General features: G+C 39.2%; 1 protein-coding gene and 1 long non-coding RNA gene across 5 annotated transcripts in view; one reads left to right on the top strand and one right to left on the bottom strand.

Moving 5' to 3' along the window:
* The window catches only part of SATB2 (SATB homeobox 2), a 203489-nt gene that overhangs the window by 23518 nt on the left and 155570 nt on the right, over positions 1 to 24401 (bottom strand). For all 4 annotated transcript variants that reach the window (XM_055573034.1, XM_055573035.1, XM_055573033.1 and 1 more), the window contains one exon: positions 10216 to 10413. In XM_055573034.1, the coding sequence (XP_055429009.1) occupies positions 10216 to 10413 (198 nt within the window). The remainder of the gene's footprint in view (positions 1 to 10215; positions 10414 to 24401) is intronic.
* LOC129646607 (uncharacterized) lies at positions 11490 to 13913 on the top strand. The gene is made up of 3 exons (XR_008712060.1): positions 11490 to 11905; positions 12116 to 12160; positions 13726 to 13913. It is a non-coding gene; the product is annotated as an uncharacterized LOC129646607 (long non-coding RNA).

Raw genomic sequence — 24401 nt, forward strand, 5'->3', positions numbered from 1 at the left:
TACACAATTCCCTAAAAGATTCCATGTCAAGAGGTGAAGGGTTATATGATTTGCAGTGAATTCGATCTAGAAACAACTTGTGAGGAAATTGAACTTGTGACCTCAGAACTGTCAAATCTATCTAGTTTTCTTGATCTCCCATTTCTAGGGTTAAACCGAGTAATAATAAAATAAATGAATTTCAGAACTTTGGCAGTTTTCCTTTCATTGAAAGTAAGTTTGTCTATCATTACAAGGGGAAGTTCCAGACTTCGACTTAATAAAAATCAGCAGTAGTTTTCAGCTACATTAGATTTCCACACTAACCAGAAACATCTGAGAAGCCACAGTAGGTAGGTTTGGCTATGATAGTTTAAAGCTCAGTGGCTGGCTTTCTCTTGTAATTGTCATAACTATCAATCATAAGAAAATCAACTATATCTCTCTGAGCCCATATAAGGTGTTCATAATTTGTTATTTTGTTGCTAATTTGTTTTTCCAAAATGCACTTAAACCTTCCAGGGGCAATGTGTTTTATTTTTTGTTTTTTTTTTTCATTTGCATTAAAATCCTCAAGTGAGGATCAGATACAGATGAACCAATTTACAGAATCGGTGTTTCAGATGGAGATCACCTAATCCATAATCTAACAGTTTACAAAATAGTAAAAGAAAACTCTAAAGGATAAAACTCCTGTCCAAAGTCACATGATCAGCCCTGTGACTGGAGTCAAGGTCACTTCCAGGCCCTTTTCTTTACTCTATCATCTTTTTTCCCATTTGGTCAAAGGTTCGTTGAAAATAGAAATAGAAGGTGGTTTCTTTCTTTACAAGATGCTCTGGTTCCTGAAACAGTGAATAGAAAGGCTTGTATGTGTGCACGCTAAGTTGCTTCAGTTGTGTCTGACCCCTGGTGACCCTATGGACTGTAGCCCTCCAGGCTCCTCTGTCCATGGGATTCTCCAGGCAAGAATACTAGAGTGGGTTGCCATGCCTTCCTCCAAGGGATCTTCCTGACCCAGGGATCAAATTCACATCTACACTGCAAGGTGGGTTCTTTACTAGCACCACCCAAGAAGACTGAATAGTAAGGCTTATGGATTCTACTAAACCATAGTCTGAATTCTAGATTAAGGCAAGGCAGAGGGAAAATGAAGTCTGTTTAAAAATGCAATCTATGTGAGTAAAATGGAAAGCTGCTCTATATATGTATGAAATTCTGTTTTATTTACTATTATATACATAGTGCCTAGACCAATACCTGGCACACTGAGGGAGCCCAACCAATATTTGTTGAATAAATAAGTAGCACCCCTGCGGTGGAAGCATATAGCTTTAACCCCTGGACCACAGGGAAGTCCCAGTTTTATCAGTCAATTTTAATCATCTTTACCAAAAGCCAGACTTTGCTAGATGCCTATAAAAGTATAAAGAAAGGTATTTCCTTCTCACAGATGAAATATGATAAGGAACTTCATTAAAAAAATGACACCTCAATGTCCACAAGTGTCTTCATTTAAGTTTATTGCTGTTTTTTATGGGTGAGAGAGAAGGCACGACGCATGTGGAAGGCATCGACTTAAGTCTATTTTGCTTCCCTCAACTTGCTCCATGTTGCTCATATTTAATCAGTTTTCCCCGACACAAAATTTATTAGCTAATGCCCTAAATTCTTTCAGCTTAAAAAAAAAAAGTGTTTCAGATTACTAAAAAAAGAAGAGTGGAAAGAAGGAAAGAAGGAAGGAAAGAAGAAAGTAGAGAAGGAGGAAGAAAATAGCCACACTGAGTTGGCCAATAGAACAATGGCAAGAAGATACACTAACAATTCCATAGCAATATGCTGATCCATTTTTTTAAAGACAACTAAGCTTTATGTTCAAAAATATTATGTTTAGTATCATTTTCCTATCAGAACATCAAGAAAAGGCCAAGGTGCTAAAGGTTTTATAATGTTCCTATCTTTATTTAATTTCAGCAGAAGGAAAAGAATATGACAATCTACATGAGGAGTACCCTGCTGTCCCTAAACCTTTAAAAATAGGCATAAAGAAATGTAATTTATATTAGTGATGTTAGTGGTTTCTGAGCACTGAGCAGTGCAGAAGCTTCCATCAGTGAGAAGTACTGTCCTGATGTAAGTAACAGAGCTAATCCTGCTTCTTCCCTTCAATCCACAGAGTAGCATTGGGCAAAGTGCCTTCTACTCAGTTTTAGGAGCGAAAAACAAGGAGTCTACCAGTAACCCACAGCAGGACTTGAAGAGATTGTACTGCCTCTTGAAAATGCAATTAGACTATTATTTAAGGAACATAACAATTATGGAAGAGCAAGTTACTCAGGAAAACAGGGTTCTTTGTGCTCCCCGGGACAGGAAAAGTCTGGGAGAAGTGGAACCCAGCTGCCTGACATTTCACTTCCAACCAATAGCTAACCCTAGATGTTTAATTTGGGAGGTGGTGTGTTGTGAAGTTTTAGTCACTCATAGGGCAAGCTCTGCTCAGCAAAAACACTGGAACAACCCCATGAAGAATGAGAAGTAGAAAGCTAACTCCAACTATTAAAACAATAAACCTAGCAAATCAGTGACCCCACTTTAAAGCAGTAAATAGATAGACCCAGAACAGATTACTATAAAATTTTAATTCCTGTCTGGATCTATAACACAGTGCCTGAAAGCATGGTCATCCATGATAAGTGTTAGAAAAACTGTAATGAACTATAAAGGCATTACACTTTGGATACACACAAACTTGAAATCACTCTTAGGTATTGGATTCCTACTGCTTACATGTCCACAGCACTTTATACTGAACAAGTCACATGAGAATTTTATATTAGGCTTGTTAATCATATCTGCTACTATCTACCATGATGGGTGCAGGACTACTAAACGGCCTAACTTTCCAGGCCAAGGACAGACCATTCACAGGTTACCTGCAGATGGTGCGCAGCCAGCTAGCTTTCCACTCCCCATGCTCCTGGAGCTTATTCTAACCACGTGCCCAAAAAAGCTCTTCCTCTAAAATGCAGTGACCTCCAAATTGAGCATTCACATTACTGGTTGGGAATTAAGTGTCAAGAAAGTTTGCCTTCATGGGGATAAGGTGGACCAGTCAATTTCTCTCTTATAAGAATCTAAAGTTGTAAATAAGGAGTGGATAACAGAAGCTGGATTTGATAAAAGCATACAGAAAAGTTGTGAAGTACAGCAGAGGTGGTGGGCAGGCCAAGGCTTTGGGAAGCTTGGAATTACAGTTCAGAGATGCTATGAGTAGTAAGCAGAAGTCATGTGGTAGAGAAAATAAGAAAGAAAACGATGATAGCAGGAAGAAGCTGACAATGGAAGAAGATACGTTATACCCAGGATAGCAAAGGAGAGGGTGCATCCATGAACTACACAAATTCCAAGTCCCAGGTTCAGAGAAACCTACAAATATCCACAGTGCTACAGGTGGATTTTCATCAAGTTCTATCTCCCTCAATTTCTTTTCATATATATCCAGTATTTAAGCTGGAATTTCTATGTCGTGTTAAAAAAAGACTTTAAGAAACTTTTAAATGTAAAAAGTAGACAAACAACTTGCTGAAATCTCTAAAGAAAGCAAAGCCACAGCTAATGTCCAATCTACCAGGTACCAACTTTAAGGAAATTATTCAACTGTTCGACATCACCACATGAGAAACCTGTTCACTATACTTTGGAAGAAGCTGAACCTGAGATAGAAATGTCTATGTTTTAGAATAAAGAGTTCATTCTAAATAACCTCCAAATCTTTCTATATTCCCAGTGACAAATTTAAAAGTTTGGATGTGCTGAAAGGCTAACTAGTAACAAAGAGATGAAGAACCTCTCCAAGTTAAACAAATGCCTGCAGGATAACATGGGGTGAATATGGAAAAGGCTAGTGTGGCTCTCAACTGCTGGTCAGGGACTCTCAAAGTTTACCCCACTGAGGACTTCCTTATACCCAACTGCTGTAATATTTCCTCTAAAACGGCAAGCATCTCTCTGCACACTTCCTCATGACAGGCCGAGTTTCAAACCTCTAGAGCCAGAGTCACACAGCAGGGTTTGAAGAGGAGCTTGGAACGAATCCAAGACAGGAGAGATTCTAGTAACCTGGTTAAAGAATTTGCAAACATCCTTAATTAATTAATTAGCTTATTTATTTTCTTATACACTGTCCTTCTGAAAGCAAATTCACAAATCAAAATATACCTACAGCTTGGACTTCCTTGGCAGGCCAGTGGTTAACACTCCGTTTTCATTGCAGGGGGCAAGGAGTAGATCCCTGGTCTGGGAACCAAGATCCCACACACCGCATGGTGCAGCCAAAAGATTGAAAAAACAAAAAACAAATAAAACCTACAGCTGAGGCAAAAAGGCTGATCAAATTCTCAGTGCTTAATCAGAGACTTCAAGTATCCTTAAACTTTGCAATGAGAGTCACATTCCAAAGCTACCTCAAAAATGCCAGAGAAGCTTAATGAAAAGTGAAAATTTCAGTCACATCAGTTCCTTGACATCATACCAAGGAGTACTGAATATAAAAAAGAAGCTAACAAAACTAGATCTGTTCAGTAGAATGATGGATGTACATAAACAGCTTTGCCTAATATCATCTAATAGCAAGTATTTGGGAAAGGCTGGCTGCTGCATGTTTAGCAGTTCTTTCTAGTTCAGAGGAAAAAGTCAAACACCAAAGGTAGACAAATGAAGATTTAAGGTCCCATTTGAGCAGGTTACTAAACTTCTCTAAGCTTCAGTGTCTCACATGTGAAAGTAGATAACCTGCCCCCCCCCCCCAACCTTGATGGGGTTTCTATACAGGTTTCTTAGCCCTAGCACTATGAACAGTGTAGAACAGATACATCTTTAGAGGGTAGGGGAGGTTGCTGTCTGCATTATGGGACATTTGACAGCATCCCCAACCTCCACCCAGCAGATGCCAGTAGCATCCCTAAGTTATAATAATCAAAAATGTCTCCAGACACTGCCACATATCCATGAGGGCAAAGTCAGCACTGGTTGACATTAGCACAAGGATTCAATAGCTGAGAAAATACTGAGAATCCCCTGAGTGGGCAGCAACCCAGACGAGCCGAGGTATGAGGCTGCAGTCAGCTGTCCTCCACCAGGTCTCACATTCTTACTCAGCGTATGGCATGGAATTTTAAAACAAGGACTTGTCAGGAAACCACATAGCAGCAAACTCAGAATTCCTGAACTTACAAAATAACCCCTGGAAACACTGTGGTGGAAATATAATAAAACAATAAAGCACAAACTACACAGACACGAACAATTTGGCAAATGCTCTCCAATCAGCCCCACTCAGTGACCTAGTCATAACATGAGCAATGTCCTTTCTTCTCTGCTGCATTAAGGGAGAAGTGTGGTCAGAGGGAAGACTGGATGCCAAAAGCGCCTGTGTTTTCATTCAGCTGGCGATTCTGGCTGCAGGCAAGGCCCTCCGTCTTTGCTCCAGTTTTTCCAATTGTAAAATAGAGTTGGTAATAATGAATACCCTGGCCTAACTAGTTTTTGATTCTAAGGTGAGGATATCCATTCCCTATAGGGCCTCGGGTTGTAATAACCACTAGGGGGAATATCACTACAACCACAAGAAATAATTTTGTCTCCAATATTTTGGTGTGAAAAAAAAATGGAATTTATTTTATCTTTTTCATGGAATGTTTTCGTTTGTCATACCATCTCATTTCATCTATGTTGGTCTTTGTGCTATCCATACATGAACTATAAGCATTATGTATGTTAGCATTTCACAACATTTTTCATTATTATTCCCCATAGGAGCCTTTTTAGGCATTTTTTCCTAATCATCTCCCCACCGCGTCATGAAATTTTAATACCAAGTATACAGAACATCTCTTTATGTACTATGTTCCTTTGGAGAGCAATAAACAACTGTAAACTGAAGATTTTTATGCACCCCAAGAATCAATTTTTACTCCCCGGGGCAATACTGCCTCCACTGAAGGGCCATAAGTGTAGGTGAATCTAGTTTATAAAGTGTATTCAGAGACTGGAAGGTCACCTTCTAGACAGCAGGAACTTAAATAGGGGTTTCAAAAAAGAATACCAACAAGAAAACTGGAGAAATTAGATAACTCCATATGACATCAAATCTGTTATCGCCTGGAGAGATCTGAATTTCTAAAGAAAAAAAATCTTGACCTCCCAGGACCCCCAAGTCTCTGGGGCTGACTATACCCCTCAATGGCCTCAAGCCCAACTATAACCTAGGTTCATCCCAAAAGGGAAATTCCATCAAATATGCATTTCAAGGACTCTGAGGTGTTAGAATTAGAAAAATAAATGGTGCACAGTGTCTACCATGGAAGAACCGCAGGGCAAGGCACATGTGGCTTTAGGACTCTTGGGGCAGGCTGGCCTCACAGGGACGCGGTGATGGGACAGGAGCAGCCTAAATGAACAAAGTGAATTGGATGTGTGTGCATGGCAGACAGAGTGTGAGTGGTGGGGTCTGTGCAGTAGGATAGAGACTGCTATCCGGTGTGTGCCCAGAATGGAGACCACCAGCTCCAGCCATGTGGCCCACTGGGTCAGATCTCCTAAATTTCTGGATTGTGAAATCTGGATTTCTAAGTGAAATTTCTTAATTTCTAAATGGGGGCTTGAATTTTTAAAAATCTTTCATGGGCTTAAAAAAGAAACACATCTGCATGCAATATAAGACTACCAATTAGTAAACTATTTGCAAACAAAAGGCAAGCAAAATTTCCTCCCTTCTGGGAGCAAAGAGGCTCTGACTCTAAGGGACTTCACAGAATTCACTGAATGGGGAGGGGCTTATTCCAAGCTTCTTCTTTTATCCAATACATCTGTGGAGCCCTAATTCGACAGATTCCTCTGGTGGGTAATTATGTACAAAGGTCACTACTTCATATCTTTATAATTTAAGAAAAACTGGGGAATAGTGTACCCTAACTAGTTAAAGAAATTTAAATGGCACTCTTCCATAACCACAAGTAGGGTGGATTTCTGTGTGCATTTTAATATGCTGCATAATCAGAGACTCTTAATAATCCCTGATTTCACTCATACTTAACAATTTAATAGCAGTGCATTTTCTGCCTAATTAGACAAAATGCAACATCACCTAATACTACCAATGTACAAATTTTTTAATCCCTAAAATGTGTAAGCAATTATGTTTCTCTAAAATTTTAATTGATACAAGGGCACCAGTGAATCTCAATCCTGAGTCCAATGACTTAACTTTTGGACAATCACAGACACTTTTCAGTAGTCTGGAATCTTTCTGAATACAATCTGTCCAAAGTCATAGAAGCTGTGCTAACTTTATTCTCCAGTTTCAAGAGTTCTGTTGTCTAGTTCAAGTTCTCTTCATTTTTCCTATCATGACTGTAATAAATTACAATTTATTACAATTGTAATAAATCAGATTAATCAAATGCTATTTTGCCACAAAACATGAATGCAGCATTGAGAGCAGTGTCACTGAGAGAGAAATCACACACACACACACACACACACACCAATGATATACTGAAGAGTTCTACAGTTATGAGATCAAGGTCAATGGCTGAGAAAAAGTCAATGTAGAAAAAATTACCTTATTTGTAAACTCTTTAGTTAAGAGCTGAGTGATAGGAATAACTTTTTATAAAATAAGTGAATTATCTTAGTGACATCAGAAGTTAATGTTAATAGCCACAAAGTGCTTCAAACTGAAGGAAAATTACAGACTGACTCTTTAGCCATTAAATATTGTTAGCACACTCTAGTTCTGACACACTAGCATAAAAGGTAATAAAACTCACAAATAGATTGGCTATCTGCTTCTAAGATTTACTTTACTCAGACTTGTCAGTTAAAAAACAAAATATGATGCTGAACATCCCTTCTAGCTACCTAAACACAGGGACCTCTAGAGATGAGAATTTCTGGACAGGAAGAGTACAGACAGGAATATGCAGGACCCATCATCCAAATGAAGGGAGATCCTCATTTTAATGGAGAACAGGTATTACTTTTCTTATCCCAAACTTCTCCAAATTTTCAACTTTGCCATCATCCTATGATAAAAAAGAAATGCTACTAATGTTTACAATAAATCAATTTTTCACTTCTATTCAGGAAGATCCCCTAAAGGAGGGCATGGCAACCCACTCCAGTGTTCTTGCCTGGAGAATCCCCATGGACAGAGGAGCCTTTTACCTTGCCTGGATTGACTAAGATAGACTCTGAATGAAAAGTCCACACCAAGTGAATGGTTTCCTGAAGCTGGTCATAGGTTCAACACAGAAGTTTGGATCAATTCACATTAAAATGAGAAAAATAAGGGTGATAGTGAGTTTTTCATATGATTAAATGTATACATTTGTAAGATCTTTTGCCTGAGGCTATCCTTTTCATTAATTTGTTATTTAATGAGTATTTATTGTATAAATATATGAATAATAAACAGGAGTGTCCCTTGAATTTTTTGAATAAATTTATTTTCTAAAATAAAAGGTTGGTAATTATAATGGGCCCAATTTTAATTTCAACTGAATCTCAAAATCTACAAACCACTGCTTCATGTGACTCAGCAAGCTGGAATAATCATCTCTAGGGAGGTGCCCTAGTGTTTGGACAAGGCCCCAGCAGGAAAGGACAGTGGAGGGAAGGGAGAGGCTGGTCCTGAAAGGTAAGACTTGGGGCTCATCTCTGGGGAATGAGTCACCCACACACTAGTCCAGAGCCAGGAGAACCTGCTCTGCCACTTATTAACCAGGTACCCCTTGTGACCACCTTTCTCTGAGTGTACTGTGGATATTAGAAGAGGTTTCTGCAGGTGCTTGTAGTTTTGTGAACTCACGAGTCTAATGGTCTGGGCAACTCATTCTGTGACTTTGGAAAGTGACCAATGAGAGCACAAGAGCATTGACTGAGATGTCAATATTTGGATGACAAGTGACATAATGGCTCCAGTGGCTTCAGGCTTCTTCCCCAGTCATGTGAGGGTGGAGCAAGGGGAAAGGAGACAGGAAGCCTTAGGCACAGCATTTCAGAACCGCGTCCTTCACCTCCTCTCTTATGCTATCCGATCAAGACACCACACCCCACGCTTCCTTCACCCTCATCTTCCTTCCTTCACACACATGTGCACACAGGCATGCACACCTGCCTCAATCGTCCCCTTCTTGCTACACACAAGGAGATTCAGGTGATCCTCTTTCACGGCAGTGGGAATTGACGGCATTGAGCAGGAGGGCAAATCTCACAGTCTACCAAAACACTTTGTGGCACAACTTGAAGGGGAGAAACCACAGGAACCCTCACTGATATTTCTTCCCCAAAGTAACTGATTTTAGATAACAGCAAGGCTCAGTAGCTAAACTCTGTGACTCTCAAAAAGAATATAATTTATCTCAATGAGACTAAAATCTAAGCAAACAAAACATGCAAATCCAATGAAGGTAGATTTCTAAAAGAGAGGAAACCAAAGATAGCAGGAACTCACCTAAAAATACTAAGAATCTATCACAACTTCTCTCTTAGGTTCAGCTGAGTTCAGTGGTATTCCCTAGCTCATGTGGATATTTCTCTCAGCCTAATGAAACATTTCCTGAGGAATTTTGAATCAATTCATTGGCTATTTCAGAGTTTTTTTCCTTTAGAAAGTGCACTGATGGAAACTATGATTTCTAATTAGGAGATTTAATTCTCCACCAGTGCTCTGGCTTCACAATCCTACAAGTATCAATAAAATACTCCCAGGAAGTGTGAAGTGTTAGTCGATCAGTCATGTGCGACTCTTTGTGACCTCATGGAATGTAGCCCACAAGGCTCCTCTGTCCATGGAATTCTCCAGACAAGAATACTGGAATAGGGAGCCATGCCATTCTCCAGAGGACCTTCCCAACCTGGGGATCCAACTCGGGTCTCTGGCATTGCCGGCAAATTCTTTACTGTCTAAGTCAGAGTAGCTGCCTTTGGATTTGACTTCTCAGTCACAGGTGTGTTTGTATCTGTGTGTGTGTGTGTGTGTGTGTGAGAGAGAGAGAACATGTGTGCGCATGCACACATACACGCTATGCCCACTGTGAGAACAGGGCTCTCTGTTTTCGGGGACATGGAATGAGACACCTTCCGAGGGGAGGTGACATGGTCGGCCCCTTTGACCTTCAACAGCTGCTGGCACCGAGAGCCCTGTCCAGGTTTAGGGGAGAAGGGGACGCCCACCTGCACTGGCTCCGGGGGAAGCTGAACCACGTGCTGCATGCGCTCGCTGTGATGGTGCCTTGATTCCTCTTCATAAATCACATCCCTCTCATGCTGGGGAAGATTCAAGAAACGACGGATGGTACAGAGGTTCTCCCAGAGAGTGCGGTTTTCTGGGCTGGGGTTCTCCTTCCAACGGAGCAGTTCACACAGCCAGCCCTAGAAACAGAGAAGGCCACTGAATGAACCTGTAGAGTGCACAGCCGCAGAGGGGGCTTGAGTGCAGCCAAGTACCATACCGGCTTATCATATTTTTACAACAAAATTGTTCCCACCAAACTGGGGAGACACTGAAACAGCCTGGAAACTCTGAAAACCAACTAATGACCACACATATAGTTACACCAATACCTGAGAATCTTCAGTCTTGTTAATTACCTTATCCCCCTTCCTACTGAATACATTCTCAATTAATTTACAGTCTCTTTGTAAAAGAAACTCAAAGACGCGTGTAGCTCTCCAATTCTCAGCAAAAGTCATTCATGTTAGTCAGCTACAAATTTTAAAATTACCCACCCAGTTGGATAGTACTCCATTCCAAGAAAAAAATGAAAATGAACAAATATGTATTGCAAAATGGCAAATTCTGAAGAGGAAATACCTAGGTATAAATAGAAATAGAAATATTTCCTCTCTAGGGAGGAAATAGTCTCACAAAGATCAATAACTCCTCCACAACACTCTTTGCTAGAATGAGAAAAGTGTATATCTGCTCAACCTCTGAATGCCTTGGGCTCCAGGCCCTTGTAACCATCACCTTCCTGCCTCAGCCACACCTGCAGGAAGGTAAGCAGTTGGATGGGTCACACCTGCAAATGTCTGCCTCCCAACTCTGGTATCCGGATGTTCTCTTGCTCGCAACTGCACGAGAAAGAAAATGTAATGCAAATAATGATGGATTATATGAAAATAATACAGAGGATGCTGTCAACATCGCTCACTGACTCATGTCAAAATATTTTACCCAGTAGCTTTCTAACCCATCATTTCCAATCTACATCGCTCATTTTAAATACAAGGACTGTCCCATATCACGCCTCCTGCAAGAATAAGAATTTTTCTAAAAAGGTGCATAAGTAAACACACATGACTTTGTAAGAAATCTGGAAACCTCCACAAATTCTATCTCATAACTTGAAACCAATGAAAGTTCCTGACATGCATTATAAAAACCCCTCATAATATCATAAGCTGTTGTTTGTCTAACTCTCCACTGTGTCTTCTGCCTTTACCCAAAAAAAGGCAAGATTTGATTATCTCCGCTGCATCAGCCAAGACAGCAACACCAGCTGTTCTCATTGTGCAGCTTCTTCCTCGCGGCCTCCATGTTAATAACCTGATCATTCCATTTTCTCCTTCAACTGCCGGCTGCAGCACTGCGAAGAGACAAAAACCCAGACCCATCTGCAGCAGCTGTAGGCACTGAACTGTGAAGCCACTGGGGATTTATAAACTAATCTGTAACACAACACTGCCTTGTTTTTACAAGTGAGAGGCCACATTTGCTCAGACCTGATCTTTTCTTGCAATAAACTGGGAGCTGGGGAGAGTTAGAGGGCTAGGAAGAATGAAAACAAGATATCTAATCATTTGCTTGGAAATGTGCTTCCAAGTATTTTCAAAGATTTTTTTTTTTTTTGCCAGTTGACAGGTAATGGTTGATTTTCAAGGTGTAACATATATGAAAATTGAAGATGATTCAATTTTTTATCCCTATCAAAAAGTAAATTATATTTTTTAAAAACACTCCTGGTCCCAAAGTGTTTCCTCAAGGGTTTCTTTGTACAAAGCAAATTCTTGAAATGGAATATAAACCATCTGTGGAAAAAAAATAAGCTCCTATTTCTCTGTCTTTTCACAGATCTGAATAAGTCTCCAACTGAACTCTTTCAAATGTTTCAAACAGGTATGTTTAACATCTCCCAGGGGAGGCTACAGCATGGAGACCAATCCTTGAACAGAAAATAAAAACAAAAATCTGCATCTGTTAAAAGATGAAGTTCTGAGATATCCAGACCTTAAGGAGGACAGCACCTGCTGTTCTGCATGAGGAGTGAACTGCATTGTGGGAAGCCACAGCTTGAAAGGAGACAGGTGACAGCTGAGTGGTATCTCCACTTACATACTCGGAATGTCTCGCACAACATTCATTGCTGCATTTGATTTATATGCGCTGTTATAATCTGCACTCATTACAATCACTTAGAACAAACTACAGGCCTCGTTATGGACTGGGCGCTGTCTGCCATCAGTCTTTAAGAAGCGTAGTGCTCAATTTGCCCACTGACAAGCAAGGTCCTGACCTTGAAGCTATTAGGGAGTGGATTAGACACAAGTGTGATCATGTGTGCAGACATAAGCAAACCAAATTAATTTCTGGCACAGGGAGGTAGCCAACAAGACCCTGTTCTTAGGGCACCGGAGAACTTCCTCAAATCCCTGATGGAGCTGAGCTAATAGCATGTTTAAGGGAACCCAGTTTTGAAGATGAAGCACATTCATGGTATTTAGAGGGTTATTAATCTAGTTTCCCCACAAAGTGTTTGCTTGGCTGATCAGATTAAGGGATGGAGCCTTCAACAGCGCACCCCCACCACAGCAGGCCCCAAGAAATCTGTGATACTTCACAGCCTTGGACATATTGCACCATGTGTACCCAGCTGCTTCAATAATTAGCTTATGAATGTATCAGCTGGTTCTGTGATTTTTATAAATAATAACTAACCTACAGAGCAGAAACATTGTCAAGAGCCTTACAGTAACACAAAACCACAAGGAGTTCCTAACTTGCTCATCTACTAAATGCCGAGATTCCCTACTAGAGGAGCTCCTGCAATGCCATCTATAAATATTTATCCTGTGTCTGAAATGGAAGTGTATGTTTGTCAGTTTTTTTCACGGCAGCCATGATTCGCTTTCCCCTCACTCTGACTCACTTGCTCGCTCCACGGATTTGGGTGCTTATCTTCCGGAAATCTATTCTTCCACCTCACTTCTCATCTCACCCTCCATCTTTCAATTCACATGATCCCTCCACCAGCCCATTTGGGAAGCTTATCTCTGTTTTCTCAAAAGGGTCTGTTATTAGTTTGTTTGGTGGCTAATGAATTTGCCAGGAAGGGCCATGCTGTTGCCTGCACACACACGTATGTATTGTGAGTGAACCCACCACAGAAGAGATAGAGTCCCACGGTGGGATTTTTTTCATTTATATAATTTTTGCATGCCATCCAAGAAAGTTTTGCAGTATCAGGCAAAAAAAAAAAAAAAGTGTAAATGTCAAATAAAACAGTGACAGATGACAGTATTCTCTATTGAATAGCACTGTTTCTGTCGTGCATGTTCAATGGGAACTCATGAATTATTAATAAACAAATCTCCTTTTTCTGTTAAAAATCTCAAGTAGGTTTTTTGTTGTTGTTCCCTATGTGTTATGTGGAGCATTCCAGGAGAATTATTTTCATTTTATAGATGCTGATGCAGAAGTTCATCTGATTTCCAGCCTTGGCCAGCCTTGTGAGCAGGCACCAGGAACTGTGGAATATATACCTAGCTGTAATTTCTCTTTAGCCTGGAAATAAGCTTTAATCAAAGGTTGGCTGAATATTCATAAAGTCAGTTTAGCTTTTTTAGTATGGGAAAACCGAGGCTGAATGACGTGTACCTGAGCAGAGCTCGGAAGCATAGAATATTCAGTTTGGAGACTGAACTGCTAGGTTCCTGCTACGACAATAAATTACTGGGTGACCTTTGGATAAGGTCTTAGATCTTCTGGAAGCTTAACTATAAAAGAAGGAGTTTACAAAAGATGATCTTTAAGTTCCCTTCCAGCTCCACAATCTGTGATCTGTTTCCTGGTTATTTGTCAGAAACAACAGATAATGATTAGCCACCAGGTCAAAGTACAAAGAATAAAAACCACCTTGGTCAAGTGATCAAGGTCAGCATCACCAGTGATGACATATTCACACTAAGAATTCTGTGATATGATTCATTGCAAAGGACACAACATAGTATCTGAGGTAGGCTTGCCCAAAATGCACAATCTCAGTCAAAGCATGGCAAACCCAAACTGAGAGACTTTTTTCAACAAAATAACCAATCAGTACTCTTTAAAAGTGACAAGGTCTTTAAAAAAAAAAGGGGGGGTGGGGAAAGACTGAGCAATGGACACAAACTGCAGAAAGCTAAGGATAATAACTAAATGCAATGTGGTTCCTGACTGGGGTCCTGGCACCAAAAAAGGTAATTAGTGGAAATATGATTAATATTTAGCATAATATTAATTTTAAAATAGTGAAATTAGAATAAAGTTTTTAGTTGGTAGTATTAAAACACTGGTAGTTTCCTACTTTTGATAACTGCACTATGGTAATACAGTGTACATTAGGGGAAGCTAGGTGAGAAATATATGGAAACTGTAACATTTTGCAAAGTCTCTGTGAGTCTAAAATGTGTTCAAAATAAGAAGTTTGAAAAAATATAGAGAATACCTGGAACTTACATAGGAAAATGTACATGGAACTTAAGTGTAATGATGCCAAGAAATTTACAATTTAAACACTTTTACCTTCAAACTCTGAACCCAAAGAAAGCATATAAGTTCAAAGGCTACATCCTTTTGATCAATGGTTAAGAGTTCCCAAGCATTCAGGCCATAAGCAAATAATACTTATTAACATTTCATTTTAATCATCTCATCGGCCTCTTAAACAAATATATTTCCCTCAGTAGAGAAAACAACTCTGACTATCTTTTCCCAACTATGCAGGTGAGGTGACACTCACACCAATCAAGAGATAGTTTATTTACAACCCACATGTTCCTAAAAAGTTGTACATCAATCTACATTTACAAAGCAAATAAAGTTGTAAATGTATCAAGAATCCTTACTACTTGAAGAAATGTATTATTTTCCTTTCTGAAAGATGAATAACGGCCCCACAGTTTATCCTTTAGTAAACTGATAGTTTTACTGAGGATTTACTTAAACGAGATACCTCTAGTTCACAATTTAGGAACATTAGAAGCAGCAACAATAAGAACCATAATTTGCTCTCATTTTTCCCTCATGGTCTCATCTCCCATCAATTCTCCCATGGACCTTGTGCTTTGGCCACTGTGAATTACTCACAGTCCCTGAATAGGCTTGATATATTCTCATCTTCATCCTTTTGCTCATGTTACTCCCTTTGCTGGAAAACTTTACTCAATTCTCTATTCCCTCTATGAGAAGTTGTAATTCATTTAATTTTCATTGTTACTGTTTACTTAAAAGGTTAGTTGAGATCACCAACAGGAAAGTACATAATTCTGACCATGAAATTCAAGGAAAATGTCATTACAGATTAACAGGATTCATAATGTGGGTCTTAAAAGATAAAGATGAGTTTCACCAGGTGGGGAGAGTAAGTGACTGGAATAACATTCTAAGCAGAGAAAGCAGTATCAGCAAATGCAGGGGCTTATAAAAATAACACATTTGGTAATCAGAAGCAACTCTGTGCAGCTAAAGCACAGTCTAGAAATGGAGGTGGGTGGTAGATTATAAAGAATAACATGCAAAGAAATTTCATCTTAATCATATTGGCCATGGGAGTCACTGAAGGCTTTTTAACTGATATGACAAAGAACTCTCTGATTTCTTTACAGTTTTTTTTTTCTAATTTATTTTTTTTATTGAAGGATAATTGCTTTACAGAATTTTGTTGTTTTCTGTCAAACCTCAACATGAGTCAGCCAAAGATATACATATATCCCCTCCCTTTTGAACCTCCCTCCCATCTCCCTCCCCATCCCACCCTCTAGGTTGATATAGAGCCCCTGTTTGAGTTTCCTGAGCCATACAGCAAATTCCCATAGGCTATCTATTTTACATATGGTAATGTAAGTTTCCATGTTACTCTTTCCATACATCCCACCCTCTCCTCCCATCTCCCCATGTCCATAAGTCTATTCTCTATGTCTGTTTCTCCACTGCTGCCCTATAAATAAATTCTTCAGTACCATTTTCCTAGAACCTATTATACAGAGTGAAGTGAGTCAGAAAGAGAAAGATAAATATCGTATTCTAACACACATATATGGAATATTCTTTCCATTTTTTATTTCCTTCCTCCATTCCTCCCTTCCTCTCTTCTTTTTTAACAAGAAGTCCTTGGAGAAAAAACTATGATAAAGTTAAGAACTTCACTTACCTTAGCTTAGATATATTTTCTTTTTCATAGTAAAATCATGTTGCTGAGTATTAAGCAGGTCCTACAATGGCCTGCTAGTAGTAAATTACACACTGCATAGGCTTTATCCTCCAGTTTTTGTTCAATAAAAAATGACATGTACCCTAAACACCAAACCATATCATTTAACTCTCATTATTTTAATCATTTGTGTGTATGTACACGCACGTGTGTGTGTGGTGTTGTTGATCAAATGAGAATTTTTAAAGCTCTCTCACATTGAAAATGAATGAGGAAGAACAATATCTATTATCCTTATAAAAAAAAGAAAGGTTTAAAATTTTCAAATATACAATAAATGTGACATACTTTTCACACTACACACCAAATGCTGAGAATATTCAAATGACCAGGGAGGTCTTTCGGAAAACAATAATACAGCCTAGTGTCTGAATTTGGAGCCTATCAGATATGCGTTTTAATCCTAGCTCCATGCCTTAGGTTTAAGTGATGGGGGAGGGGAAGGAGATGGGAAGAGTGGGGTTCCTGTCCGTGGTACTGAAATTTCACTGTGTACTAAGTTACTTGTTTTCCTACCCCAGGACACAGGTAATCACTCCAACTTCTGCCTGTTCCCATATTTTTTTCCTTAAAAAAAAAAAAAAAAAAAAAAATCTGTGTAGGTGACACATTTCCTAGTTTTTAAAGCATTTCTGAACAAATACAAACCAGGACTTGCTAAGAAACAAATGCAAGTTCACAGACTGATTTGATTTCCAAAAAGAGATACAGTAAATAAATTTGTTCTTAAGTAAGGTTGTACTCGTTTTGTAGACCAAGGTCTTGTCAGTCATTACCATTTGCCCTGAGGAACCTAGCACAGAGCTGATAAGTGAACTCCGTCTACAAATAGTAAGAAGCCCCCACCCTCTTTGCCCATCTAGGAACTCCAATGAATGAATAAGTTGACAAATGAACAGCTCTCTTCAGGAGAATGACTCGAGGCTTCTTGCAACAGACATGTAAAAGGCCATTTACTCACCCACATCTTCAATACAGAAAATGTCAGCATATGTAACCAAAAGGAAACATTTTCTGAGTGTCTCAAAAGAAAATTCATATTATTAACCACAGACAGTTCGCTTTCTAAATGGAAGCACATAAAGTCCCCAAACAAACTTTTGTAACTGTGAAAGAATTTCTCTTCAGCTGGTTGAGACTTTTCTGAAGTGTGAAATGAGCCAGATAATATTCAGCTCTTGTTTCTTAGTCACTGAATTCTCTTTGCATGAATCCAATAAGTGTCTATTAAAATAAATAAACCCCCTAATGATTCAAGATAACCTAATCAAGAAAACTGAAATGGATAAAAGGCTAAACTGCAAGGGAGACTTGTCAAGGGCTTCAATGAATCCCTGACGAGGAGGTCATCTAAACCTGAAAAAAGATTTGTGCTGAGCATTTGGTTACAGTTCAAGGTTAATTATTTTATACCTTGAATGTAATAAGTAAAAATGATCTGCTTCTTTTCTTATTTCTCAAAATTGTACACTAAGTTCTAAACTGTATTTTCATGGGGACTAATTTTCAGCTGTCTCTGGGCATGTGTCTCACATTTCTATGGATGTGTTTGTAAAGATTGAATCTGTAATTGAGAGTAATGAAAATTTTATTTCAGAACAACTCCTTAACCTCTGTTATAAAGGGCTCAAGTTAAGAAGGGATTTCATAAAATCTTGTTGCCTTCCTTACCATGGAAATATGGGCTATGCATAGCTATATAATAGTATAGAGATTTGGGATGACTTTATACAAGTGTGTACACACATACTTAAACACATACATGGGAACATGCATCTAAAAAAAAAATCTATATCCGTCAAAAAGAATGAATCTGGAGTCTTCTCCACTTAAATATTAAAAACATATTAACATTAAAATGTACTAGACTAAAATATCAGGAAGAAAACAACTGAAATATTTCTAGTCCAGACTTCAGACTCAAATTCCAGGATACCTTTGATGTAAGGTATATATATTATAACATATATATACCATAATATACCTATGATATATACCATATATACTTATAATACAAGGTATATATATATACACACACATATATATACACAAACACACACACATACATGATATAAGGTATATATATACACATATATATATGATACAAGGTATATATATTAATATATATTATTATATACAAGGTACTATATAGTAATATTATGAACACTGCCTCAAGAACTCATAAGTGTGGAGTTGGGTGGGGAGGGAATAGACACAGCAGAAAACCAGGAATAAAACTTGTTTGAAAGATTAGGACTGGGACTAAAGTGAGGCATGCAAGCAACTAATGTGCAAAAATTAAGAAATGTGCCTCTGAAAGGGTGTGCCTCCTTGGACTGTACCCTAGAACCTAGTGTGTCTAATCCTAGTCTTTGGCCTGTGAAAGCAAGATGATTAAATGGTCCCTATGACAAAACAGTAGGAACTAGTCACAGCACCAACATTCTCCAACTGTAAGAACTATGGTTTAACTCAATATCATCTCCAAAAGAAGGCTGGGAGAGTTCAGAAAGATGGCTTTTAATATGTCAACCTGATTTGCTTCAAAGTCATATGCAAGTTTCTAAAAGTGTTGTGTCATGAACAGGCAAAACAATGCAACTCAAAGGTTTCTGCAATAGATCAAGATGTGCTTAAACCCAGTACAGAAATTTTAGCAATGGGTAAAGGTACCTGACATTATATTAACTGCATATGAACTCTACATATTAACCTTCACTAATATCTAATTAAGGGTTCCCATAAAGGCTAGATCTAGGGTATGAAACATAAACATAATCAACTGCAAAGAACCCAATTCCTCACTATAGGGATGATGTAAAAATTGAGATCTTGAGGGAATTTCTGTTGATCATTTCTCAAAAGAATCTATTCCTTTGAATTATGCTGAGAGAAAAAGGAAGAAAGTGAAGGGTCTGACTTGATGCTTAGGCATCACTGTACTTACTGTCCACTTAATTTGGCATTTGAGAATACTGAGAAGCCTAATTTCTTCACTACTTGCTGTAATAATTTTTTTCAAATGGCAATTATAGTATAAATATGTTAATTTGTTTCATGCAAGCTTGGTGGACAGCACTGACATTGTAGTATACATGCCCCAGTTGACAAGAGTAGAAGCTGCTTTTTGATAGGCTGTCAAAATGTGTTCAAAAAAAATCTCCCATCAGGAAGGGGCAGGCAAGGCCACACACCTCATTTTAGTCTGCCTTATACACTGAAGACAAGATGGCAGAAGCAAAAGCACTGGGAGTGAGACGAGACCACCACCTCATTCTACACGTGGCATCATACGGCCAGTTTTTCCTGTCTCTCTTTATACCAGAGATCAGGGCAGTCAAACATTTACTTCCAATGTGGTGGTTTAGTTTCTAGGTCATGTCTGACTCTTGTGACCCCATGGACTGTAGCCCACCAAGTTCCTCTGTCCATGGGATTCTCCAGGTAAGAATACTGGAGTGGGTTGCCATTTCCTCCTTCAGGGGACCTTTCTGAGCCAGAGATTGAACCCAGGTCTCCTGCATTGTACGCAAATTCTTTACCAACTGAGCCACCAAGGAAGCCCCAATAGCCTGAGCAATCCTAGTCCCGATAAAGCCATCTCCATAAGGAAACGTAAAAAATAAGGTAACTGTCAAACCACTTTCAGGGCAAAGTGGTAAAACTGATTCTTGTGTAATATTTTCTAAAGGCTAAGAAACCAAATAATGAGACTGAAGATACTTTACAATTCATAAATATACTCTCCCATGAGAAAAGGTGGTTTAAAAATTTACAATTTATAACTGTCTTATTACAGTATAATTCCAACCAGGATATAAACACACACGTGCAAACACGCACTTACACATTAGAAGACTAAAAGGTTAATAGCAACTACCTCTGGATTGTGGGATTATGGGTGATTCATATTTTGCCTTTATATTTTTTTCATTTTATTTTTTAAAATGAGGATGGGGCATTGCAGGTGACATTTCAGGGGGTGTGCTATCTCTCCTTGCCACCTGACGACCCACAAGGACACACGGCCCTCATCTTGATGGGCCTTTGCAGCAATCGCAGAACCTGCAGGCCCCAGCCGGGAGATGGGCCTGGGGGAGCACAGTAAGGCAGCATGCAGCTCTGACCCCAGATGCTACAGCAGGTGCAAGGGGACAGGACCGCTAGCTGGGGATCATATGTGGAGCCATATGCAGAGCCTGCCTGGTGGAAGAGGGAGACGTGGCAATTTCCAGTTGTTCGGGGTTTTGTTTTGCTTTTGTTAATTATAAACATTTTTTTTAATTTTCTTTCTTTATTATTATTTTATTATTATTATTATTTTTTTTTTACTTTACAATATTGTATTGGTTTTGCCATACATCAACATGCATCCACCATGGGTGTACACGTGTTCCCCATCCTGAACCCCCCTCCCACCTTCCTCCCCATACCATCCCTCTGGGTCATCCCAGTGCACCAGCCCCAAGCTTCCTGTATCCTGCATTGAACCTGGACTGGCGATTCGTTTCTTATATGATATTATACATGTTTTAATGCCATTCTCCCAAATCATCCCCCCCTCCCTCTTATATTGGCCAAAACTGTAGTCAGCTGAGTCATTCAAAATGCCTTAGGTGAAGGTATAGAGGCGGCGACCCTCAAGCATCGCTGGCAAGGACGTCACTGGAATGTAAATCCTATCATTATTTTCAATATGGTAGGACTAGAAAGGATTTACATACCCATGAAGGGAAGAGAGTCAAATTGTGGTGCATCCAGTATGACATAGCAGCTTAAGAGAATAAGAGGACTAAGTGTGCTGATATGGAAAGATCTTTAGGATTTGTAAAGGAAAAACCATGTGTAAAGTATGCTAGTCATTTGTGCATAGAGACAAAGAAAGCCTATAAACTTGTATTTCCAAAGATAGAGGACAAATGTTGGCAGTGGCTCTAAGGATGGCTGAGGGCTGAGGGATGGAGGAAGACTATTCACTGTATACTCTTTTGTCCCTTTTGAAGCTTATATAATGAACATATGCTACCTATTCAAAATAAATAGCATTAAAGAAGAAAAGAACTGCCTTTGAATTCAAGAATAAAAATAAAATGAGGATGTTATTACTTAAGTAGTCATAAAATAGAAGTTATTTCTTTAAAAAGGAAATATGTACAACTAACTTGTGCCTGGGACATTTTTAAGAAGAGACATACAAAAGCAAAAATTAATATGGTAACCCATGATTGAATGAAGAAAACACGTTAGCACTATACTGAATGTGATATAAACTCCAACAGCAAAGAGTAGTAAAAGGAAGGAAATACACCGAATGATATACCAATTATTTTTGTTATGTACATTTGTCTGTCTTTACTTTTACCTTTAAAAGGATCTGCTATGGAGTCCTGTGTATTTTAAATCATTTAACTTGTTAGTCAAATTAGATCATCCATATGGAAATATTTTATGATAAAGAATGTTCATAAAATCTGAGTTTATAATCTACATCTAAAGTTTAAGAAGCCTTCTACTTAGGATTACAGTTTGTTAAGTCAGTAAGTGAGAACATGAAATATGAATATATATATATATATATTTCTTTTCTTGGTGAGACAATGATAAGGAATAAAGGCCAATTAGTACACAAAATCTATTCTAATCATAGCGTTCATAAAGTATACACCATATTGAAACCCAGTCACCACGAAGAATACATCTTCTATGGAGGAAATTATTTCAGAACTGTGTCAGAAACTCTTTTTCCCCACCGTGGTGGGGTCACAGTTGTGCCTCCCTCTCTCTTCTGCAGCAGGAGTGAGGACTCCTTCATTCCTGGTCCTAGCAGTAGCTCCTGCAGCCTGTGGGCCTAGAAGGCACGTGGGGCAGGAAGGACTAGTAGGGGTTTTTAAATCCTGGTGGCGATGATGAGGACATCCTACAGTGTCATCCCTTCAGAGACCCCCCACCCCCTATGCCCAGGTCACTCCCTCTTTTATACCAGCAGACTCTGGGGTTGGCTCTTTCATTACCACAAACTGAGCTTTACAACCAGGTTGTCTATTTCCCTTTTTTGCAGTGTTTCAGCTTCTCTCTATCTTCCTAGTAACAGAAAGCAAGACCCTCCTGTCCCACCAAAAAAAAAGAGAGAGAAAAGAAAAAAAGAAAGCAAACCTAGTGCCCTTCTAACATTTTTATTCATTTGTTTTAATTGTTTAATGAAGGCAAAGTAGAACAGGAATAGGTCCATTCCCATTCCTCTACCTACTCTATTTCCACCCAAACCTAATAGGAAAAGACATATGTAGAGTTGGCTCTTTGGGTGTAAAATAATAAAGTTTCACTCTCCTTTCAAAATAAAGCCAACCTCAGATCAACCTCAGCATTCCATGAGTTGAATACTGAAAGCAATATGAAAAAGAGAAGCAGGCAGGAGAGGAGAGAAATAGTGAGTTAACATCTGGGGAAAGGGACAGCTGATGTCAACAGAAAGAAATGTAGCTAAAGATGCTGTCACGAAGCACATGGCCATCCCTGGAGCACTGCAGTGGGGGTGCCACACAGGTCACTGTGTTTGCTCCCTGCTGGATTTCCATTTTCCAGATCACATGTGATAAACTGCACTTGGGGAGGAAGGGAGAGTGGGAGAGTAACTACAGAATCTGAGGGACTGGGACACTGAGTTCCTGTAGTCACTTAGACTGCACACTGGGGTGCTTGTTCTCTGGGGGCCCTTTGTATGTAGGGCCATGCTGAAGTTGTGAGGGAAATGCCATATGCCTTTACACTATGGTTCCTACTGAGGACCCCCACTCCTAGTTCACAGAGAACAACCATTGACCATAGTTCATCCCATCCCATGAAGACCAATAATCTGAATATTCTGCAGAAAGAAAAGAGAGTCTTCAGAACCCACATCCACATCCACACACACACACAACACCTAAGATTGATCCTAAATAGAAAATGAAACAAAAGTAAAAGGTGAAATGTACGTAGGCATACTTTTCCCCCTGCTTTTCTTTCTTTGGCTTCTCTCACATGAAGAAAAGTGCCAAGATCAGACCGGAGGCACTCAGTGGAATTGGATGATGGGCTGGCCTGGCCATGACAAAGGAGCCGGAGACCAATTAAATGAACAGGTGGTCTTCAACCCTACAAATGCACCCTTATGTCACCCACACACTAAGGAAACACACACTTTCCAGTAATATTGTTTCCACCAATAGGACTACAGGCATAACTGCCAATGTTTGTCACTCTTAGCTCCTTTTCTGAACCCCTCCTCCAACTATGCCTGTTTTCTAAACTCTTACAGCCCTCGAGGAACCCCTTGCCCCACCACTCTCAATCTCTAAAAATGTCCTCTCCTTTTCCTACTCTTCATTCAAAGCTTGCCTAACACACAGGCAGTGTAAGGTTACTATTTTTATTATGATGACGGCAATTCATAGCAAGGAATGAATGAGATTTAATGGAGGGTTCCTTTCTATTTTAAGACATGTAAAAAGGAAGAGGAGGGGTTAGTATGTGTGTTTGAACAGGGCCTTCTAGGCTCAAACCCACTCCAATAGGAACAAGAGTTCCTATTCAAGGTTCTCCTAATTTTACCTCCAAGAGAATGGAGTACCCTTACTTCCTCAGTCATTCCATACACACACACACACACACACACACACACACACAAAACCCTTATGGACATGTACCAAATACAAGTGCAAGGTACAACATCATGCTGTTGATTTCATTAAGGATGCTTTTTATCAAGCAAATGCCAGTAGTACTTACAAAGCAGAGTGAATATCTTATGTTAAATTGCCTTTGAAACTATCAGCTAAGTTTATTTTGTTTGACAGTGCCGTTTTTAAGACACTTAACACCTGATTTGCAAATCTCTGTCAGCTGTTTACA

Source organism: Bubalus kerabau, chromosome 3 (genome assembly GCF_029407905.1).
Source record: "Bubalus kerabau isolate K-KA32 ecotype Philippines breed swamp buffalo chromosome 3, PCC_UOA_SB_1v2, whole genome shotgun sequence".
Taxonomy (NCBI): Eukaryota; Metazoa; Chordata; class Mammalia; order Artiodactyla; family Bovidae; genus Bubalus; species Bubalus kerabau.